Below are 18,157 nucleotides of genomic sequence, written 5' to 3' on the forward strand. Positions count from 1 at the left end.
TGGTGGTTTTCCTATCTTTTATCTCATGAAAGATAGCAGTGTTGATTCCTTGAGAAATTATAGACATTAAAGTTTGATTACACCCCATTATCATTCCCTAGGTTCAGAGCTTTTTCTATATCAATTTAAAAGGCTATAAACCCAGAGACCAACAGGGTTAGGAAATGGGTTATAGAGAGGGAGTGAAGAGTATGGGAAGACATCTAGCAGTCTGATTCCATTTCCTAACAGGAATCCTTCAAAAATTCTCCACTCTGGGCTAGAGTCTTAATTCCTAACACCACAGATAAGGATCTCTGTAAACTTGGTTCCATCTGTCTTTCCAGAAAGTAAGGGTTTTCATGTACTTCTCGGTAGGATCTTACATATCTAGGGGTGGGGTGAGAAGAGCCCACCGCTTTATAGTAGAGGTTCATTAGATGAAAGACCCGCAGTCACTAGAAATTGGTCGGAATTGGAACTTCGACTAACACTGTTACTAGTACTACAACTACTGCCATTACCAACAATCATTTATTGAACCCTAAGCACTTCATATGAGCGTTCTTATTTAATATTCACCTCAAATCTGTGAGTTCAGTATTACGATTATTATTTCCATTTCACAAATGAGAATTGGAGGTAGAGAATTTAAGTATTTATTCAGTCATTAATAAAAAAAAGGAGCAAGTATGGAAATTGAACTGAGATAGAGTTTAAAGCGCTTATCACAGAGCCTGGCATGTAACACTGAATAAATGATAGCCACTGTTATTTTATTATCATCATTATTATGGTTATTATTACTCTTTATTTATATTAAGTAATTTAATCAAAGTTATCCAGCTAGTAAATGATAAGATCCAATTATGTGAATTCTAGAGCCCTCAATCTCAACCTAAAAATACAGTACGCTTTTTTGCGGCAAAACCCTAAATTTGGATAGACTACCCTGTAAATAAAAAGAAAACAGCCAACTGTGCCCTTGGTGAGAAAATACTGAAGAACAAGGGAAAAGGTCTGTCATTAAGATCCAGAAGAACGTATCTTTGAAAATGAAGAACTAGAAGAAATTTCAGAGAAAACATTTTGTTTGCTTAGAAAAAGGGACTTACATGAAAAATGAACAGATAAAATAATAGCTTCAGTGAACAGAGTACCATGTGAGTTAAGAAAGACTAGCAAGGGGGCTTCCCTGGTGGTTTAGTGGTTGAGAGTCCGCCTGCCGATGCAGGGGACACGGGTTCGTGCCCCGGTCCGGGAGGATCCCACATGCCGCGGAGCAGCTAGGCCCGTGGGCCATGGACGCTGGGCCTGCGCGTCCGGAGCCTGTGCTCCGCGGCGGGAGAGTCCACAGCAGTGAGAGGCCCGCGTACCACAAAAAAAAAAAAAAAGACTAGCAAGAAAACTAAAACTGCTTTCATATAGTTAAAATCTGGATTGGAAGAATAAAAAACAGAACTGATGCTGTGGAAATAATCACTGATACAGATATTTGCTCCAAAAGCAGAGGAAAAGAACAGAGAGGTTAAAAACGGTGAGAAAAATGTTTATGATGGAAGAATAGAAAATTTAGCATTTATTTAGGTGTTCTTAGTGAGAAATCAGAGCATTTAGGAAAGAAATAGAATCAAGGACAAATGAAGAAAACTTTTATGAGCTAAACATAATCTAAATATGCTGGTTCATATGGCTAACATATCCAGCCAATAGTAATAATATCTAAATATTATCCTGTTACAGTTTTTGTATTTCATGGGTAAAAAGAAGAATCTTGTAATTATCCTAGAGGAAAAAGTTACCTGCATTTCTTTTAATGTTCAAGGAATTTTATTTCTCGTCAAAGGTGATAGAAATAGAGTCTTTACTATTTGTGGTCTTGAAAAATAGTCCCTCATTTTCTTTGTAAAAATTTTACTTGAAAACCTGTTGCAGTTGACAAAGTGATGCACCAAAATTAAAAAAGAAAAAATTTAGGTTGAGGAAAGTCCTCAGATATATACTGATCGTTATAAATATAAATATAGCAATAACGGTAGACTGATAATGAGAATAATAATTAAATAGAAAGTTATATCTAAGTAATTATTGTAAATAAGATTATAGACATAAACTCCAAAGTAAAAAGTAGTTCTTGAATATATATATATATGTGTGTGTGTGTATATATATATATATATATATATATATATATATATGCAATTAATAACAGTTTTCTGGGTCTCAAATTCCAGATCATTTTTTTTAAATTGTGGTAAAATACATATGACATAAAATTTACCATTTTAAGTGTATAGTTCAGTAGTGTTAAGTTTATTCACTTTGTTATGCAACCAATCTCTGGAACTTTTTCATCTTGTAAAACTGAAACTCTGTACCCGTTAAATAACACCTCACTCTTCCCCCTTCCCCCCAGCCCCTGGCAACCACCATTCTCCTTTGTTTCTATGAGTTTGACCCTCTAGATACCTCATCTAAGTGAAATCATACAATGTTTGCCTTTTTGTGACCAATTTATTTACAGATTACATTTTTAAGGACTGAAAAGAGGAGGAGGCTTGAAGAGGTTGGGTAACTAGGAATGGCAGACTAATTTTCTCATTTTAGTATAATTTTTTTTGGTTTTGCTAAAGAGTCTTTATTGTTTGCTTTTATCTCTATTTCTGCTTAGATTTGTTATTAGGGAAGCCTGCTTCTCTTCTCGGAGTCAAGTACATTTTCAGCCTCAATTGATATGATCATGTGTTGTTGTTTTTTGTTACTGTTGTTTGTTTGTTTTTTCTCTATTACATCGCTAGATTTCCTGATAGTGAACTGCACTCATTCCTGGAATAAACTCTAATGATAATAGTGTATCTTTTTTTGGTAACATTGTTATATTCCGTTTGAATATATGAATTGAATATATTCAATTTTATTTAGGATTCTTTTTTTTTTTCCATCCAAAATCGTTAGTTGTTAATCCCTTGAAGTTACACCATCAAACTTGATGGGAGTTATTTTAATAGGTATTCTTGTGCACATTTCTCCTTAAGTATACTTTATCTTCAATGCATAACTTTTAAACTTAAGAGAAAAAATAGCAAGCAGGAAGGATACAATGCAATATGCATTTCATTTTGTTCCAAACAAGCAGCTAAAAAAAAAGAAAAAAAAAAAAGGACAGCATACATTAAACAAAGTGCATCAGTTCCAACGAGTTAGTATTAGAAAGAGGCCTAATTCGCTGAAGACAGTCAGAGGACTGCCAGGGTGAGACTTCTGACCGGTTCCAGCGCAGTGTTTAGGATTCCTGAAGTTGCATTTACATGTTTGCTTGATCTTTGGTTGGTTGCTTGCTTGCTTTGTTTTGATAAGGGACATTCCAAGTTTAGTTATTTAAGTTTTGCTGGCCTAATAAAGGCTTATGACAGCGCCTGCTTCATAAGGTAACTTACCGTTTTCTACAGCCTGGGAGAGTGTAAATAGCATTGAAATTTGAAGGCAAGGTAGAGGATAGAGAAAATCCAGCTGTGCACCCATCTGTACCTATGTCATTTTTAAAAGTGGTTTTAAAAATTCCTTTTTATGCTGTTGTAGGGTTTTCAAATTTTAAAGTGCATATGAACTCATTAAGCTGCAGATTCTGATTTTGAGGGTCTTGGTGGAGCCTGAGCTTCTGCATTTCCAGCAAGCTTCCAGGTTATGCCAGTGCTGTTGGTTCTGGGACCACATTTTGAATAACAAGAGACTAGCGTAGTGGTTCCCAAACTTTGCTGCACATTGGAATCACCTGGGCAACTTTTAGAACATCTTCATGTCTGGGTCATATCCATACCAGTTAAATCAGCATAGCTGGGAGTGGAAGCCACGCATAAATTGCTTTTTAAGAACCCCAGGTGGTTCGAATAATCAGCAAATTTTGGGGACCACTGCACTAGGTAAGTGTTCTATTCAGGGTCCACTTTGCACAATTGTGGTTACTTTTATTTTAGTAAGTAATTGCCCCTTTAAGTTTTGAAAGTTGCGGTCAGTAAGTTGTATGTGTTAATCTCTCATAATTCTTTTAATGCATTTGGTTTCTATGGTTATGTCTCCCTTCTATTCTTGTAGTTGTATATTTTTGCCTTCTCTTTTTTCCCTTAATGAAGCTTGCAAATGATTTTTCTGTTTTGCTTGTCTTTTCAGAGAATCATCTTTCCTTTCATTGTTTCAAATATTCCTCTTTTTTCTATTTTATTAATTTCAGCTTTTATCTTTAATTCCCTTTTGAATTTTTGTTGGATTGTTTTGCTGTTTTTCTTTTATGGTAAACAATTTTCCTTTTTCTTTTGTCTTTTTCTTTTCATTGCTTTCTAGATGGCTGACAATTTTTCTTTTGATTTTCTATTTGATTCATGGCTTATTTTCTTAATTTTCATGTAGTTCAGAAGATATGGTCACTTTTTTTTTAACTTTTAGTTTTATTTGCCAAAGATAAACAGAATGGCCTGAAAAATTCTCCACTTTTAAGAATTTGTTAACATTTTCTTTTTGGTCAAGGACATGATCAATTTTTATAAAATTTCCATGGATATACCAACAGAGTATAAGATGTATTTGAATGATATAAAATAAGTCTAATAGCCTAATAGTCATATTCAAATCTAAAAGACACATTCTAAAAAATAAGTCTAATTGTCTAATAGTCATGGTCAAATCTAAAAGATGTATTCAGAGTTCTCACTATAGTTATATTTTTATCAAGTTTCTTGTATCTTATTGGATTTTATTTTATGCATTTCTTCACAATACTGTTTGGTGATAAAAATTATATTTTTATTAAGTTTCTTGTATATTATTAGATTTTATTTTATGTATTTCTCCACAATATTGTTCGCTGCACCAGTACCTTGTTTGGTGCATGTATTGGTGCATTTCTCCACAATATTGTTTGGTGCATGTCATTCATAATGTTCTTTAACCTGTTTATTTTAATTCATCTTAAATTCCATCTTAAAACCATTGCTGATTGACACTGATTTCTTTTTGTGTGAATTTGCCTGACTTCTCTGCCTACTATTTTATTTTCAACTTTTTGTTCTTATTCTCACTTTGTCTTAAGTATGCTCCTTAAAAGTAGCTGGATTTTGTTTGCTTAAGTTAATCTAATGCTTTCTTTATGGGATAATTCAGTCCACTTACATTTGTTATAATGATTGATATATTTGATTTTATTCCTCTTGTTTTACTTTAATCACTTATTTATACCTTATGTCCTTACTTTGACTTTCTTAAGTTCCTATTCATTGTATTTTGTTTCCTAGCTGTTAATTTGGAAGTTCTATCTTCCCTTTCTCTGCTTTTAAAATGAAATGTCTCTCATTATTTGAAAATAGTATACAGCTTTCATATTGACTCACAGGTACTATGATTATCTGGTATTTTAGAGAAGAGAAATGGGGGGACGTAGAAAAATTGCTTCACTTGCCTTAAGTTTACATAGTAAGTGACAGAGCTGATTTTTTAGTATAGTTTAATGTAATTTAATATAATTATATTAATTGTAGTATATTTTAAGATGATATTATAAAATTTAATTTTATTATAATTTCAATAAAGTAAAAATAAACATAGCCCACTTAGTAAACCATAAAGTATCTGTGCTAAGAAATTTTAAAATCTGCAAGAATTGATTTTCTTGAATAATATGTAATAAAATTGTCTCAAGATCAGAAAATAGGAGTAGATTAAATTTCGTGAAACACTTGGAGTTGTCTAAGAATCTTCTCTGAAACACATTCTGGAAAGATGATTTTACCAGTGAGTTTTTCCAAACTTTCAACTTTTTTTTTTTTTTATGAAAAATAATGACTGTCATCCAAACCATTTTATGAAGCATGCATATAACCCTGGTATGAAAACTTGGCAAATAAAATACAAAGATTCCCACAAAAGTATCCCAACTACATATAGAGAATTTGGAAGAAAACTGTTAATAAATCAGTTCAACAGTAAATTTAAAAAGCTATGTTCCATGGACCAACAAAAATAATTTAATCTAAGAATTTGTAATATGTAACAACAAAAAATGCTGTAATGGAAAAAAAGGATAGTTTCACAATGCCAAAAAGACATTTAATAATAACAACGATTCTGATCAGAAAACTTTAAAAAACACTCTGAGAAAACTAGGAATAAACGAATATATCAGATGATGAGGAAAAATCAATCATCAATTAATGGCCAAAATTATTAACTGTGAAACTCTAGAAGTATTCTCATTAACATTATGAATAAAATATTCCTGCTAGCACTATTCCTATTTTACATATTTTTGAAAGTTCTCTTCAGAGAAATAATGCATATGTATATGAAAATATCTAACATTATTATAATTAAATAAATGAAAGTTATAACATTAATGTAATGATATCTTTTCTCTATCAACTTGCCACAGTTAAAAACAAATCCCATTAATATGACTAATATGTAATCCTGGCAGCAGGGTGGTGACATGGAAACGCTCATGATGTGCCTGAGGGAGTATAAATTGGCAAAAACCTTTATGGAAAGCAGCTTGACAGTTTTTACCAAGAGCTTTAAAAGAGTTTATGTCCTTTGACCCGCTAATTCCACTTCTGGGAACTCCAGCCTAAGGAAATCATAAGAATTGCTGACAAAAATTTGTGTCCTATGATGTTAATGGCAGTGCTGTTTATAATAATTTTGAAACTGGGAAATAACCTAAAATGCCAAACAATGGGAGAATGGTCACATAAAGTATGATACAGCCATGCAGTATAATATGGTGCAGGCATTAAAATCATGCTTTTGGAAAAGTATTTAATCTCAAGGGAAAGATACAATGTTACTTAGAAAAAGGCAGGATATGCATTTATTTAAATTTTAATCTCAATTTTATAAAAATCCATATTTATGTATATTATATATATGTAGGAAAAGTTTAATGGACTCAAAGGAAATACTTAAAAACATAAATAATATATTAATATACTACTATCAGAGTGTGTTAAAGTCAGAAAAATTCTGACTCTACCAGGTCATTTCAATCACCATCAGGGATTTACATTTCGTGTTGAAGGACAAACTTAATTGTAAATTTATACTAAAATGTTAGCTATAGGCTGAGATTCAGTCTCTGTGCAGAGAATTGTTATCTTTGCTGTGATTAGTGTATCTATTTTATAATCACAGTTTCCATCCTTAACCATGGACAGTTCAGATCAGTTGAAAAACTGGAGAGTCCTGTCTTATAATACCCCTACCAGAAAAATCACCAATGGGTTAGTTTTGGTAGCTGAAGTTTTATGAAGATTGGCAAAGAGCTAGTATGAAATAATCTTATCTTCTCCCCCTTTACATCTATAAACAAAACAATTTAGGCATCTTTTACACTCAGTTGAAGGAAGTGAACAATTGGAATCCTAGGGCTGGAGCATGCCTGTGAGATACCCAGTGTTCTCTTCTTTCTCCAAATTGAGCAATGCAAGAAAACTAACAGGAAAACAGCCATGTAAAAAAGTGGAATCTGAGAGTTGCAGTGGGCTTTTGAAGTGCTCTTATCCAACTTCCTACCCAAAGTGAGAATTCTTAAATCCAGTGGAGGGGTCTTTACATCTGCTGGGAAACCCCCTATATTTGTAGACACAGGTTTCCTCATTCTGTAAAATAGTAACAACTTGAGGATAATTGTGGGCATGATGTGCATTCATGCTTTCTAAGATCTTAGTGCAGTAGCTTGGCATGTGTTGGTTATTATTACCTTTGCAAGGTCTCACATTCCTTTCTAGGACTTTTCTTATTGGATGACAAATCTGTTTACTGAGCCAAAAAAACAGTTCCTGGAACTATGCAGAATAAGTCTAATCCACCATCTACATTAACAGTCCTTCAAATACTTGAAGACAGCTTTCATGAATTTAATAACTGCTTTCTGTGTTTTTTTTTAATTTCAAGAATAGAACACAGTAGACCATAAAAATGAGCCATTATCAGTCTTCCTTTGGATTTTCTGTGTAAATGTTGTTTAACATTTAAATGGTGCTGATTATAATTTGAGATATTAACAGTTAGATATGCCATTGCATCCCTCTGTTATTGTTTGTAAAGGAGGTTAAACACTATATTAACTTCTGAGTAGTGATTTATTGTTGCTTTTGTTAGAGAAAAATAAAAACAGTAAAATAATATAATTTGATATTGCCTTTGAGAATTTTCAGTTTGCAGAGGTCTTTATTTCCTACTCAATTTTATTTTTTAAAAAGCATACATGTAGTGTAAATACAGCATCACATAAATGCTAAGTTGTTCTTTGCTTCCTGGTGTAAGCTGTTGTGTAATATTGCTCAGTAACCATTAAGCAGCTGCTCTGTCTCAGAGATGCTCATATTTCCTTTGGTAGATGAAGGGAATTTACTGTATGAATGTCTCCAAATTGCTTTAAGATCTTTGGCCTCTGTGTCAGCTATTTAGATTCACAGTGGTCTATGTAACACATGAAAACCATGTTTTTAGAAGGCCCCAGAAGCCTGGAGGTTACACATGGGGTTGTGTTAACAGCAAGCACCTGCATTTTGCTGAGTGTTACCCTCTGTATTGTATAGCAGGGCTTCTGACCCCCTGCACGATCCTCTCCAGTTATTTTGCCAGAGTCCTTAAGTACTCTCTCGTATGCTTGTGAGCAAGGACTATTAGCTGGCCAAGTACCGTGTCATCCACTGTTTCTTTTCTTTAGCCCGCCTCATCTTGGGTAATGTCTGTCCATTGTAAAGGCTGTGCTGCGTGCAAAGATGCATGAAGGGGGCAGCCATATGCTTCAGGTGCTTCTCCCAGGCTACCCAGCCGCCTGATTGCCACCCACCCCCCTCCTATAAGGTCATTGTCACCACTTAGCCTTGGGAGCCCTCCTTTTACTGAAGTCTCGCTGTGCTCCACACAGGAGTGGAGCCCAGTGGGACCTATGGTGTTGCGTTTTGGCTAGTGGGTGCGAAAGCAGTTCTGACATATTTTCAATGTCTTTCATAGTTTTAGTAAAATCTTTCAGTTTTCCTTGTAGATCCAAATTCCTTAGAACTTGGGGAATTGGGGGTAGGGAGTGGAGAAGCACTCTCAGCATTCTGAGTTGCCTTCCCTTTTCTATGAGATGGTCATTGTATTTGTGTGTGACTGCCTTGCTGTCTTCCTGCTGGTAGGATTACCTTGAGGTGGCTCTTCCCTCCCTTAGGATTCGGCTCGTGACAGGACCACACATCACTCCATCTTAATGGGCATGACTTAGAAGCAAATGGAGTCCTAACTACTCATTGGAGTGATAAGGAAATGAACTTCAGATAATATCCATGTATTGAATTGTTATTAAGTATTACACATGGAATAATTTATATAAATGAAATGTTCACTATTCATTCACTCATTCATCGATTTTTAAATATTTGTGAACTATTTGAACCCCTCTAGTGCCTTGGTAGTTATTTTGTACTACATGCCTAAAGTTGTACATTAATTACACAACAAAGTCAGAGATATAATCTGACTGTAATCATTATGCTTTCCCGTTTTGCCCAAAAGCTTAAATAAACTCCTCGGCAAACAAGTTCCAGAAAATAACAAGGGTCAGTAGAGTTATCCTTTGATCTTAAGCTATCTTTATCTTCATTGTTATAAAATTATTAAGGTGTTCATTTGTGACCATGTTTCAAAAAGCTGAACTTTACATTTGTTTTGCAAGCGTTTCGTAGTTACTGTAATGTGGGCGATGAGTTAGTTGTTAAGGGAGATATAGAGATGAACAAAACCCAGTCACTCCCCCAAATAAGAAGAAACAAAGGCTTGAAAACAGTTATCTTGGTAAACTTGAATGTGCAAAGTGATGTAAAGTAAGAACAAACTAGGTGCTATGTGAATACAGAAGAAAGAGATTATTTCTAGGTGGCACAGGGGTTGGGAGGGGAGGGTGGAAAAGCAGATTATGGAGCAGATGGTGGTTGAGCTGGACATTGAAGGCTGCGAGGTGAGCCTGTGGAAAGAGGGCCCTTCTGATCAGAGGCAGCTACGTTAGAAAGATATGAGGGCAGGCCTTTACAGAGTACGGTTGGGGAAGGACAAATAATCTTGTCTGATTGGTTAAGCACACAGGCTGTGTCATGATAAAGAAGTTCTCTGTATTTAATGTATTTGTCATATATAAAATGTTATGTTTTCCACATGTAAAATAAAGTATAATCTATTATGCTTAAAACAACAAAAGCAATAAAAATCTTTGTATACAATGATAACCTATCAAAATTAAAAACATAATAGATGTTTATGTAACACATGTCTCCAGCCACACAAAGGGAGTCAATGTCCTTTTTATGTCTCAGTGGCTTTTAGCACTTTGTACAATGTTGTCTACCTGGAAATTTCTCAATAATCACTGAAATGCATTCAACCTGGTGAAAAATTAATTGCCGAAGAAGTAGGCGTTTCTTAAAATAGAGCTGCATCAAGTGGGGACACTTTGTTATTATCCTCTTAAAAATGTATATCTTTTTCAGAGCAGTGACTTAACATGAGACCTGAGTTTTATCACCAACTGAGATCTCACCATTTCTTCTCATTCTTTTGCTATTTCTAAAGAAGGTAGATGGATGGATATAAAACAGTGTTCAGACGTACGCAGCACCCCTGTTTATTCACAGCAGTGAGGCATATATGCTAATTGAATGACTTTCTGTCTTTTCATGCTGTGTATGGTTAAAAAGTGGGCTGGTAGCTTTCTTTCTGGTAAAATTTCTAAATGATGATTTACAAATAACTTGAGAGTGTCTGGAATTCAGTGTGCATATTTCAGTGTATGGGTGATTGCTGACTCCATAGGCCAATCCTAACTTACTGGTAACATTTACTCAGCGCCTACTCTGGGTTTTACATTTTTATCTCACTTATTATTTGTAACAACGATGTAAGGTAGGTAATTTTATCATCTCTAATATATAAATGAGGAATCTGAAGTACAAAGAGTCTAAATGTTCCAGGACTATTATTATTATTAATTTAGAATTATTAATTATTATGATTAATTATTCCAGGATGCCACACTGGCAAACTGTAGTCAGGAGTCAAACCCCAGCTCTTTGACTTGAGTGAGCCATGTTGCTAAAACACCCAGACCTCTCTCATCCCTGCCCCGAATCTAATTTCTTGGTCAGCCCTGAAGCTTTATGGAACATCCAACCAAATTGCCGGTTCTTGGAATTTAGAGTTTTTTCCTGGAAGCATTTTAATTCTGAGGATTTTCACACTCTTATTCTCTCCCTGGGGCAGCAGAGAGTAGCCATATCCCTCCTACCTAAGGTGTGCCCTCCCTCCTTACCCTCACTACACTTCCTTCTTCTGGATGAGAACCTGGGGATAGGACTGGTGGCCCCATCTGCAGTCCTGGAAAGAGTTAGACCAGCTAGCAAGCATGTTTGACTTACTCAGGCTCCTGACCCGTGGCCCACAGCTACTGTGGGCCCTAGACCTGGAGGTCACGGAAGGGTCAGGAGGCATTCCTGGAGGTCTGGCTTCACCACATTCGCCAGAAAAAGGATCCAGTTCTTGACATGAAGGGAGTCCTAGGGAGTGGCAGCAAGGGTGAGAAAGCAGTGAAATCATGTGAGGTATATTAATGGTGCACAGAAATAGGTCTGTGTAAAGTATTTGCTGTATGTACGAGTTCTGCTTTGGTGTGATGCATGACGGGAACAAGGGTGGGAGTGCTGGTAACAGCAACTCACTTTTTAATCGGGGAAGGATTTGTGAAAGAACAGTGGTTTCAAGAGATCTTTGGAGTAATTCCAACAAGGTGCTAATTGTGGCTGTGGTTTTCCTTTTTCTTTATTTCTTTTTTTTTTTTTTAATGGATGGACTTTAGTCTACCAGGTGCTACCGATCTGAGGGCCTCTGAACCTTCATTCCCTATGCGTGGGCAGTGGCAAATAAAACCATACCAATTGCCCTGTACAATTGGAAAGTTAAAAAATTTTCCTGAGAGATTATTTAGCTTCTAAAGGTTAAACGTTTGTTTAAACGGACCCAGTTTGCATTTTACAAGAGTTTTGCTTTTACAGTTCTTCGTTGTAAGCATACTTGGGTTTTGTTCTAACCTTTGGTTTAAAACACTTGAACAAATTCTAGTGTTTAATCATTTATTTGCTTCCTGCTTATGTTGATCTCTTTCATCTTGATGTTTATTTTCAGGATACCTTGAGGATAGTTTTGTAAAATCTGGAGTCTTCAATGTATCAGAACTTGTGAGGGTATCCAGAAGTAAGTAAACTCTTTTCTTATTGTTTAACTATACAGTATGATTTAAAATATTTTACATTTGAACCTTAAATACAGTATGAAGAGAACTGTGTATTAGGAGAATTTGAGTTTTTAAATCTCTGACCTTTTGATGAAATCAGAAGTGAACATATTTTGTCTGGTTTTCTAAAATATTTGCATTTAAATCAACACTTTCTGTAGCACAAAAACAATTTGCGGTTTGTTCTGCTTGCTGTGTTATCGGTATTCGTTTAATTCACTGTTCACTCTGTGACCATAGATGGTCATTTATATCAAAGGAAGTGTGATTAATTAAATGTACTCAGTGTTGTTATGATAACCCACATAAGTTTCCTGTAGATAAGTGCTTTTTCATTTTGCTAACATTTTGGTGAGGGCTTGGAGATGTACAGGATATACACACTAACATGCAGAGTGTAGAGGGATGCAGAAATTAACTTTGCAGATTGTAGCTGGATATAGATAGAAAGCATTGTTATCCAAAACAATGTCCAATTGTTTCCATTGGGCACCTCACCTGAGACACCATTCTTGACAGGCTGGGTGAGAATTTTCTCGAGTAAATTCACCTGGCCAGCTAACTAAGCAAGGGGGACGTTTCCTTGATCAACTCTTTTAGTTATTACTGGTGTGTGCAAATATATGTAAGATGCAGTTCTTATCTCATTGATTATGCTGAAGGGGGTGACTCATTTCTACTTGCTCTCTTCTCTGATTTAGCTTATTTATGTAACTTTGCAGGGTGTATTTTCACCTGACATTTTGATAGAGAGTGTCACAGTTTGGAATGATTTATTCAGATGATGTAGGGGCACTCTGGAGCCTGTTTAAGTTGTGTTTTTCACTTGGGTCAAATTCAGAGGTCATGAACAAGAATTATGATGATCCAAAAAGAACAAACAAGAATGAGTTACTGAGGGTAAGTATAGGTAGTGCTTTAGCATGGCGTTGAGTGAAGTAATCTCCAAGGTAGTAGGTGACTTTGTCTTTGGAACTGTAGTTTCTCTAATAGTTCAGATTTCTGAAGTGGCTAGTGCAAACAGCGTGTATTTCAGAGAGTTCTGTACATGAGCATTTAAGACTTTAGTAGCATCCTTTCTGACGTAATTCTGCAGTGGATAAATGTATGCCCCAAAGACTTCTGCCCTGGGTCTGTTGACTTGGGGGCAGTGTAGGAGACCAAATTAATATCCTGTATGCCTGTACCTATAGGGTTCATATTTGCTGGGCAAGAGGATTCTGATGGTCTACTTCATTTACTTCATTCACCAGGGCGATGAGCCTTGTTTGTTTTTCCTGATCAATATGTGTTGTGCAAAGGCCTCTGATATTTGAACTTTTTTATGTTTATTTTTAATTTGGAAAGGAACATGCCTGACTTACTTACTACTACTTTATGGCATCATGTAAGGAAGGGGGTATTTAAAGATGTGTGTATGTGTGTGTGTGTTTCCCCATACTGCTCTTTAGCAGAGAGGTTATGCTGCTACAGTTATGAGACATTATGAAATTATTTGTTTAAATTTGTACTTTTCTCAGTTTTATGATATATTTTCACCCTTCTTATGAGAAGGACAGTAGAGTTGTCTGTCAGAAAATATTACTAGTTCCTCATTATAGGTAACATTATGCTAGATGCTGTAGGAGAGCCACATGAGAACTTTTAAAAGCCCAGATTGATATTTTGAGAAATCTGAATTTGAAACATAAAAATAGATTAAAAAAATACCTTTTTAGGGACTTTCCTGGTGGTCCAGTGGTGGAGAATTCACCTTCCAAAGCGGGAGGTGCAGGTTCGATCCCTGGTTTGGGAGCTAAGATCCCACATGCCTTGTGGCCAAAAAACCAGAACATAAAACAGAAGAAATATTGTAACAAATTCAATAAAGACTTTAAAAATGGTCCACATCAAAAAAATCTTTAAAAGAAAACCCTTTCTATAATAGTGCAGAAATGAGGCAAATTTAACATATACCATTCATTCTTTCTTGATTCATATTGTCATCTCCTAGAGGTTTTTAAGTTATCTGTTATAACAAACATTACTAATTTGTAATTAGTAGATTAATTATCTGTATTCATTCATTAGTTACTTTATTCAGCAAACATGTATTTTCTACTGCATATGTAAATAGGTGTCTCTGAAATGCTTGAGAAGTTATTCTCCTAAGTGTTTTAATATATCCACATTATAATCTTATTTACACAATTGAACTTCATTGTTTATGAAATAAGGGTTTGCTAAGTAAACATCAACTTCAGCACAACCCTTAAGCTGTATATCACAAATTCTGACTTCTTGAGGGTTTACGGTATGTTAATGGTTTCTGTCCTCTGGGGTTTTACTCTCACATGACCCTCTAATGTGCATGTTGACTTTAGCTAATGAAGCTATTCAGTTTTAGGATAGTGATCTTTCTGGTGAATGATATTATCACCATCTTAAAAGTTGATTTAGGATCAGCTTTTGGAGTGAGGAGAACAATAAGAGAGATTAAGGGTTGGCCTCTAACCCTTGGAGTCCGAGGTTCTTCTGAGCTTGGTTTCTAAGAGGGTATTGGCAGCCTCTTAAACATGATTTGCAGCCTTCGGGCCCCTTGCTGCTCTCTGGGAGAGGTGCTAACACTGGTCTTTGCATCTGATGTAAGTTTTTCCAGAGGCTTTTAAACAGGCACATCTGCCTGGGACTTGCTGTTCTCATGCACTTTGTCATTAGATAAATTTTGTGCCTGTGTGCTGTTTTAGAATCTGGCCATGTTCGCTATTAATCTACTTTAATTTCCGTAATCTCCCGTTTAGTGTAAAAATGCACACTAAATTTTACGGTGCTCGTGTGTAAATCCGTAGACAAGGTGTTTTTGTTCTTGTTTCGCTTAAGCCATGACTAGAGCTTGATTTTCCGTCTTGTACCCCGCCCCCGCAGTTTTACTGAGATTTAGTTGACATGTAGCACTGTATAATTTTAAGGTGTGTAGCATAATGACTTGACTGACGTATGTTGTGAAATGCCACAGTAAGTTTAGTCAACATCCATCATCTCATACAGATACGAGAAAGAGAGAAAACGTTATTTCCTTGTGTTGAGAACTCTTAGGATCTACTCTCTTAACAGCTTTCCTGTATATCCTACAGCGGTGTTCATTGTAGTCCTCATGTTGTACATTACATCCCCAATACCTATTTATTTTATAACTAGAAGTTTGTACGTTTTGACCACCTTCCTCCAATTCTCCCTCCCCCCCACAACACCCACCTCTGGTAACCTTTTCTCTGAGTTCAGTCTTTTGTTTGTTTGTTTGTTTAGATTCCACTATTACCTTCTTGATACTTTGGAAGAATCCTTCTGGAACAAAACTTAGAAAAAAACAAAATTTCCAAAGATTTTTAATTATCATTTTCCTATAAATTATACCTAGTATGCATACGGTCAAGCAATCTGTGTTGACTATCAAGCCATATGTTTATTAAATAGAAACTACAAATCTTTGCCTAAATATTGCATGAGCTTAATAAATTGCAAATAGTTGATATAAGATATAACCTGTAAGTTTCCCGTTGGTAACTCAGTTCTTTGAATTGTATCCATCACTGCTGTTGGAAGCCAAACAGATTGCTTACGTTCACTGAGCCCCTCAAATGCCTCCTTCCAGCACATACTCTGCTTTCCAATGTCACATAGAACATGGTTCTAATAATAAACTTTAAAGCATGTGGTTACTGCGGGATTTCTTACCTTGCATTTTTTTTTAACCTCTGGTGTACCTCAAGCCACAACAAGCAGCTACATTTTAACTGTCCAAAGAACTCGAGCCATTAGGCATAGTTGCACATTGAATACTAATATTTTCTGTGTAAAACGAGGCTGAAGCATATTATATAATATGACCAACCTAACAGAGGCAGAAACTCCAGAGTGTTAGAGCTGAGACTAATCTCGTATGTACTGATTAATTTTTAATGGGGAGAGATAATCGTTGTGTATTCCTTGATTGTTTCTCTCCAAAGCATGCACCTCCTAATCGTATTTTCTTTAAAAATACTTTGTTAGTCTCAGCCTGCCTGAGATATTGAAGTACGATTCAACAGATAGTGAACACATTTCAAATGTTTATTAAAAATTCTGAGTAAGAAAAATTCCTTGAAAATCGGCTGTCCCTTTGGAATTTTTTACTCAACGTGTGGTTAGTTTGGAGAGAGGGGAAGGTTAAGTAGACTTTGTGTTCTTAGCGTGAATTTCAAGGGCTCCAGAATTTTCCCGCCCCACATAGGATACACTTTCTCTCATCGGAGATCTTGAAGGCCTGATAAAAACAGGTGAAAAAATAGAAACTATTCTTAAGCATTGTCCTTTGACACCAACCTGGCTGGCCTCCATCTTGTATGTCATCTCTGCCCATGACCTTGCTCCTGTAGTAATTGCTGTTTAGAGTAAGCTCCCTTTACTACCTTACTCATCTTCCAAAGCCCTGGGCCAGCTGTGACTTTTCCACAGATTTCTTGGACCATTCAAGCTTGTATCAGATTCTTCTTTCCTTGAAATCCTATAGCATTTATTGATCATGTCATTCATTTGGAAGTTTCATTATAAAACGCATTATGTTTATATCTCTGTGTTTTTCATGAGTATTTTGTTTACCCAACCTGTTGCCCAGTATGTCTTATTAAGCACGGGAACTATCTTAGACTATTTTGGGTGCCTTGCAGCACCTGCCAGTAATGGGCACAATATCTTTTTTTTTCCACAATATCTTATTGAATGAACAAACCTTCAGCAAATAGGTTCATTTGTACCAGTTCACCAGCTTTGCGTGGGTTTTTGAACTGTTTCATCTTTGCTGACCACTCTAGGTTGCCAGGGAAGAATTTCAGGGAAGAAAGCAAGGAAAGAAGGGAATTCACATTTGTTGAATATCCATTATACACTAGGCATGATGCTGGACTTTTATCACTCCTTACCTCATCTCATCCTCAAAATAATCATGTTATTCTAATTTTCATTTTATTCTAATTTTATTCTAATTTTCATTTTACAGTTCAGGAAACTGAGGCACATAGCCAATAAGTGGCAGAGGGAGTTAAAACTAAAAGGCTGTCTATCTCCCAAGATCCTACTCATTCTAACACAACATGCTGTCTGACAGATTTATTCAAGATGTCTAGAAACCAATTTTAAAAATTTGAAAAGATGTAATCCATTGTACAACAACCAATATTACATTAAAATTTTCAGTTCTTAATACATCAAAAAACTCAAAAAGACTTCTTGATTTATAAAATAATACCTTAAGGTATAAAACTCCATGAGTATATTTTAAATGACTTATGAAATTGGGCATACAAACTTTTTTAAAAACAAAACATAGCTGTTGAGTAAAACTGTACTCACCATTCATATATGAAACCTGAATATGTATTTTGGAAAAAGAATCTTGACTTTTATTTCATATTTGTCAATTTTACTTATATACCTGTCCTAATACAAGAATTATTTTTATATCAAATAATTATAAATATGATTTCTAATGCATTCTAACATTAATGTTAACATTATTATAAAATAATAATCGCCTCTTGTGAAACTATTCTAATTCGATTTATTTAACAATAATTTGGTTTTTGAGATCTGACTTAGTACAGAGTGCCTTGCTTGGTGCTGAGCGATAGGCAACATATATTGTTCCCTGTGGCGCATCTAGAGACTAGTGAGGTGACAGGCGTAGTGACGACTAACACAAAGGACTGAGTGAAGAAGCTTGGGCAGTGGGAGTGGGAGAAGGGGTAACCAGTGATGATAGCGTGCCTCAAGTTTCCACACTTGAACATTGGCATCGTGAGGATGTTTGCAAGTCTTAACCAGTGAAAGGCTGGTATTAGATTCTTAAGG

General features: G+C 35.5%; 1 protein-coding gene across 5 annotated transcripts in view; it reads left to right on the forward strand.

The window, feature by feature from the left end:
* Positions 1 to 18,157, forward strand: part of NFIB (nuclear factor I B) — a 443,132-nt gene that overhangs the window by 359,252 nt on the left and 65,723 nt on the right. For all 5 annotated transcript variants that reach the window (XM_079926360.1, XM_079926364.1, XM_079926363.1 and 2 more), the window contains one exon: positions 12,184 to 12,252. In XM_079926360.1, coding sequence (XP_079782486.1) covers positions 12,184 to 12,252 — 69 coding nt within the window. The remainder of the gene's footprint in view (positions 1 to 12,183; positions 12,253 to 18,157) is intronic.

Source organism: Stenella coeruleoalba (assembly GCF_951394435.1).
Source record: "Stenella coeruleoalba genome assembly, chromosome: 7".
In the NCBI taxonomy this organism is placed as follows: Eukaryota; Metazoa; Chordata; class Mammalia; order Artiodactyla; family Delphinidae; genus Stenella; species Stenella coeruleoalba.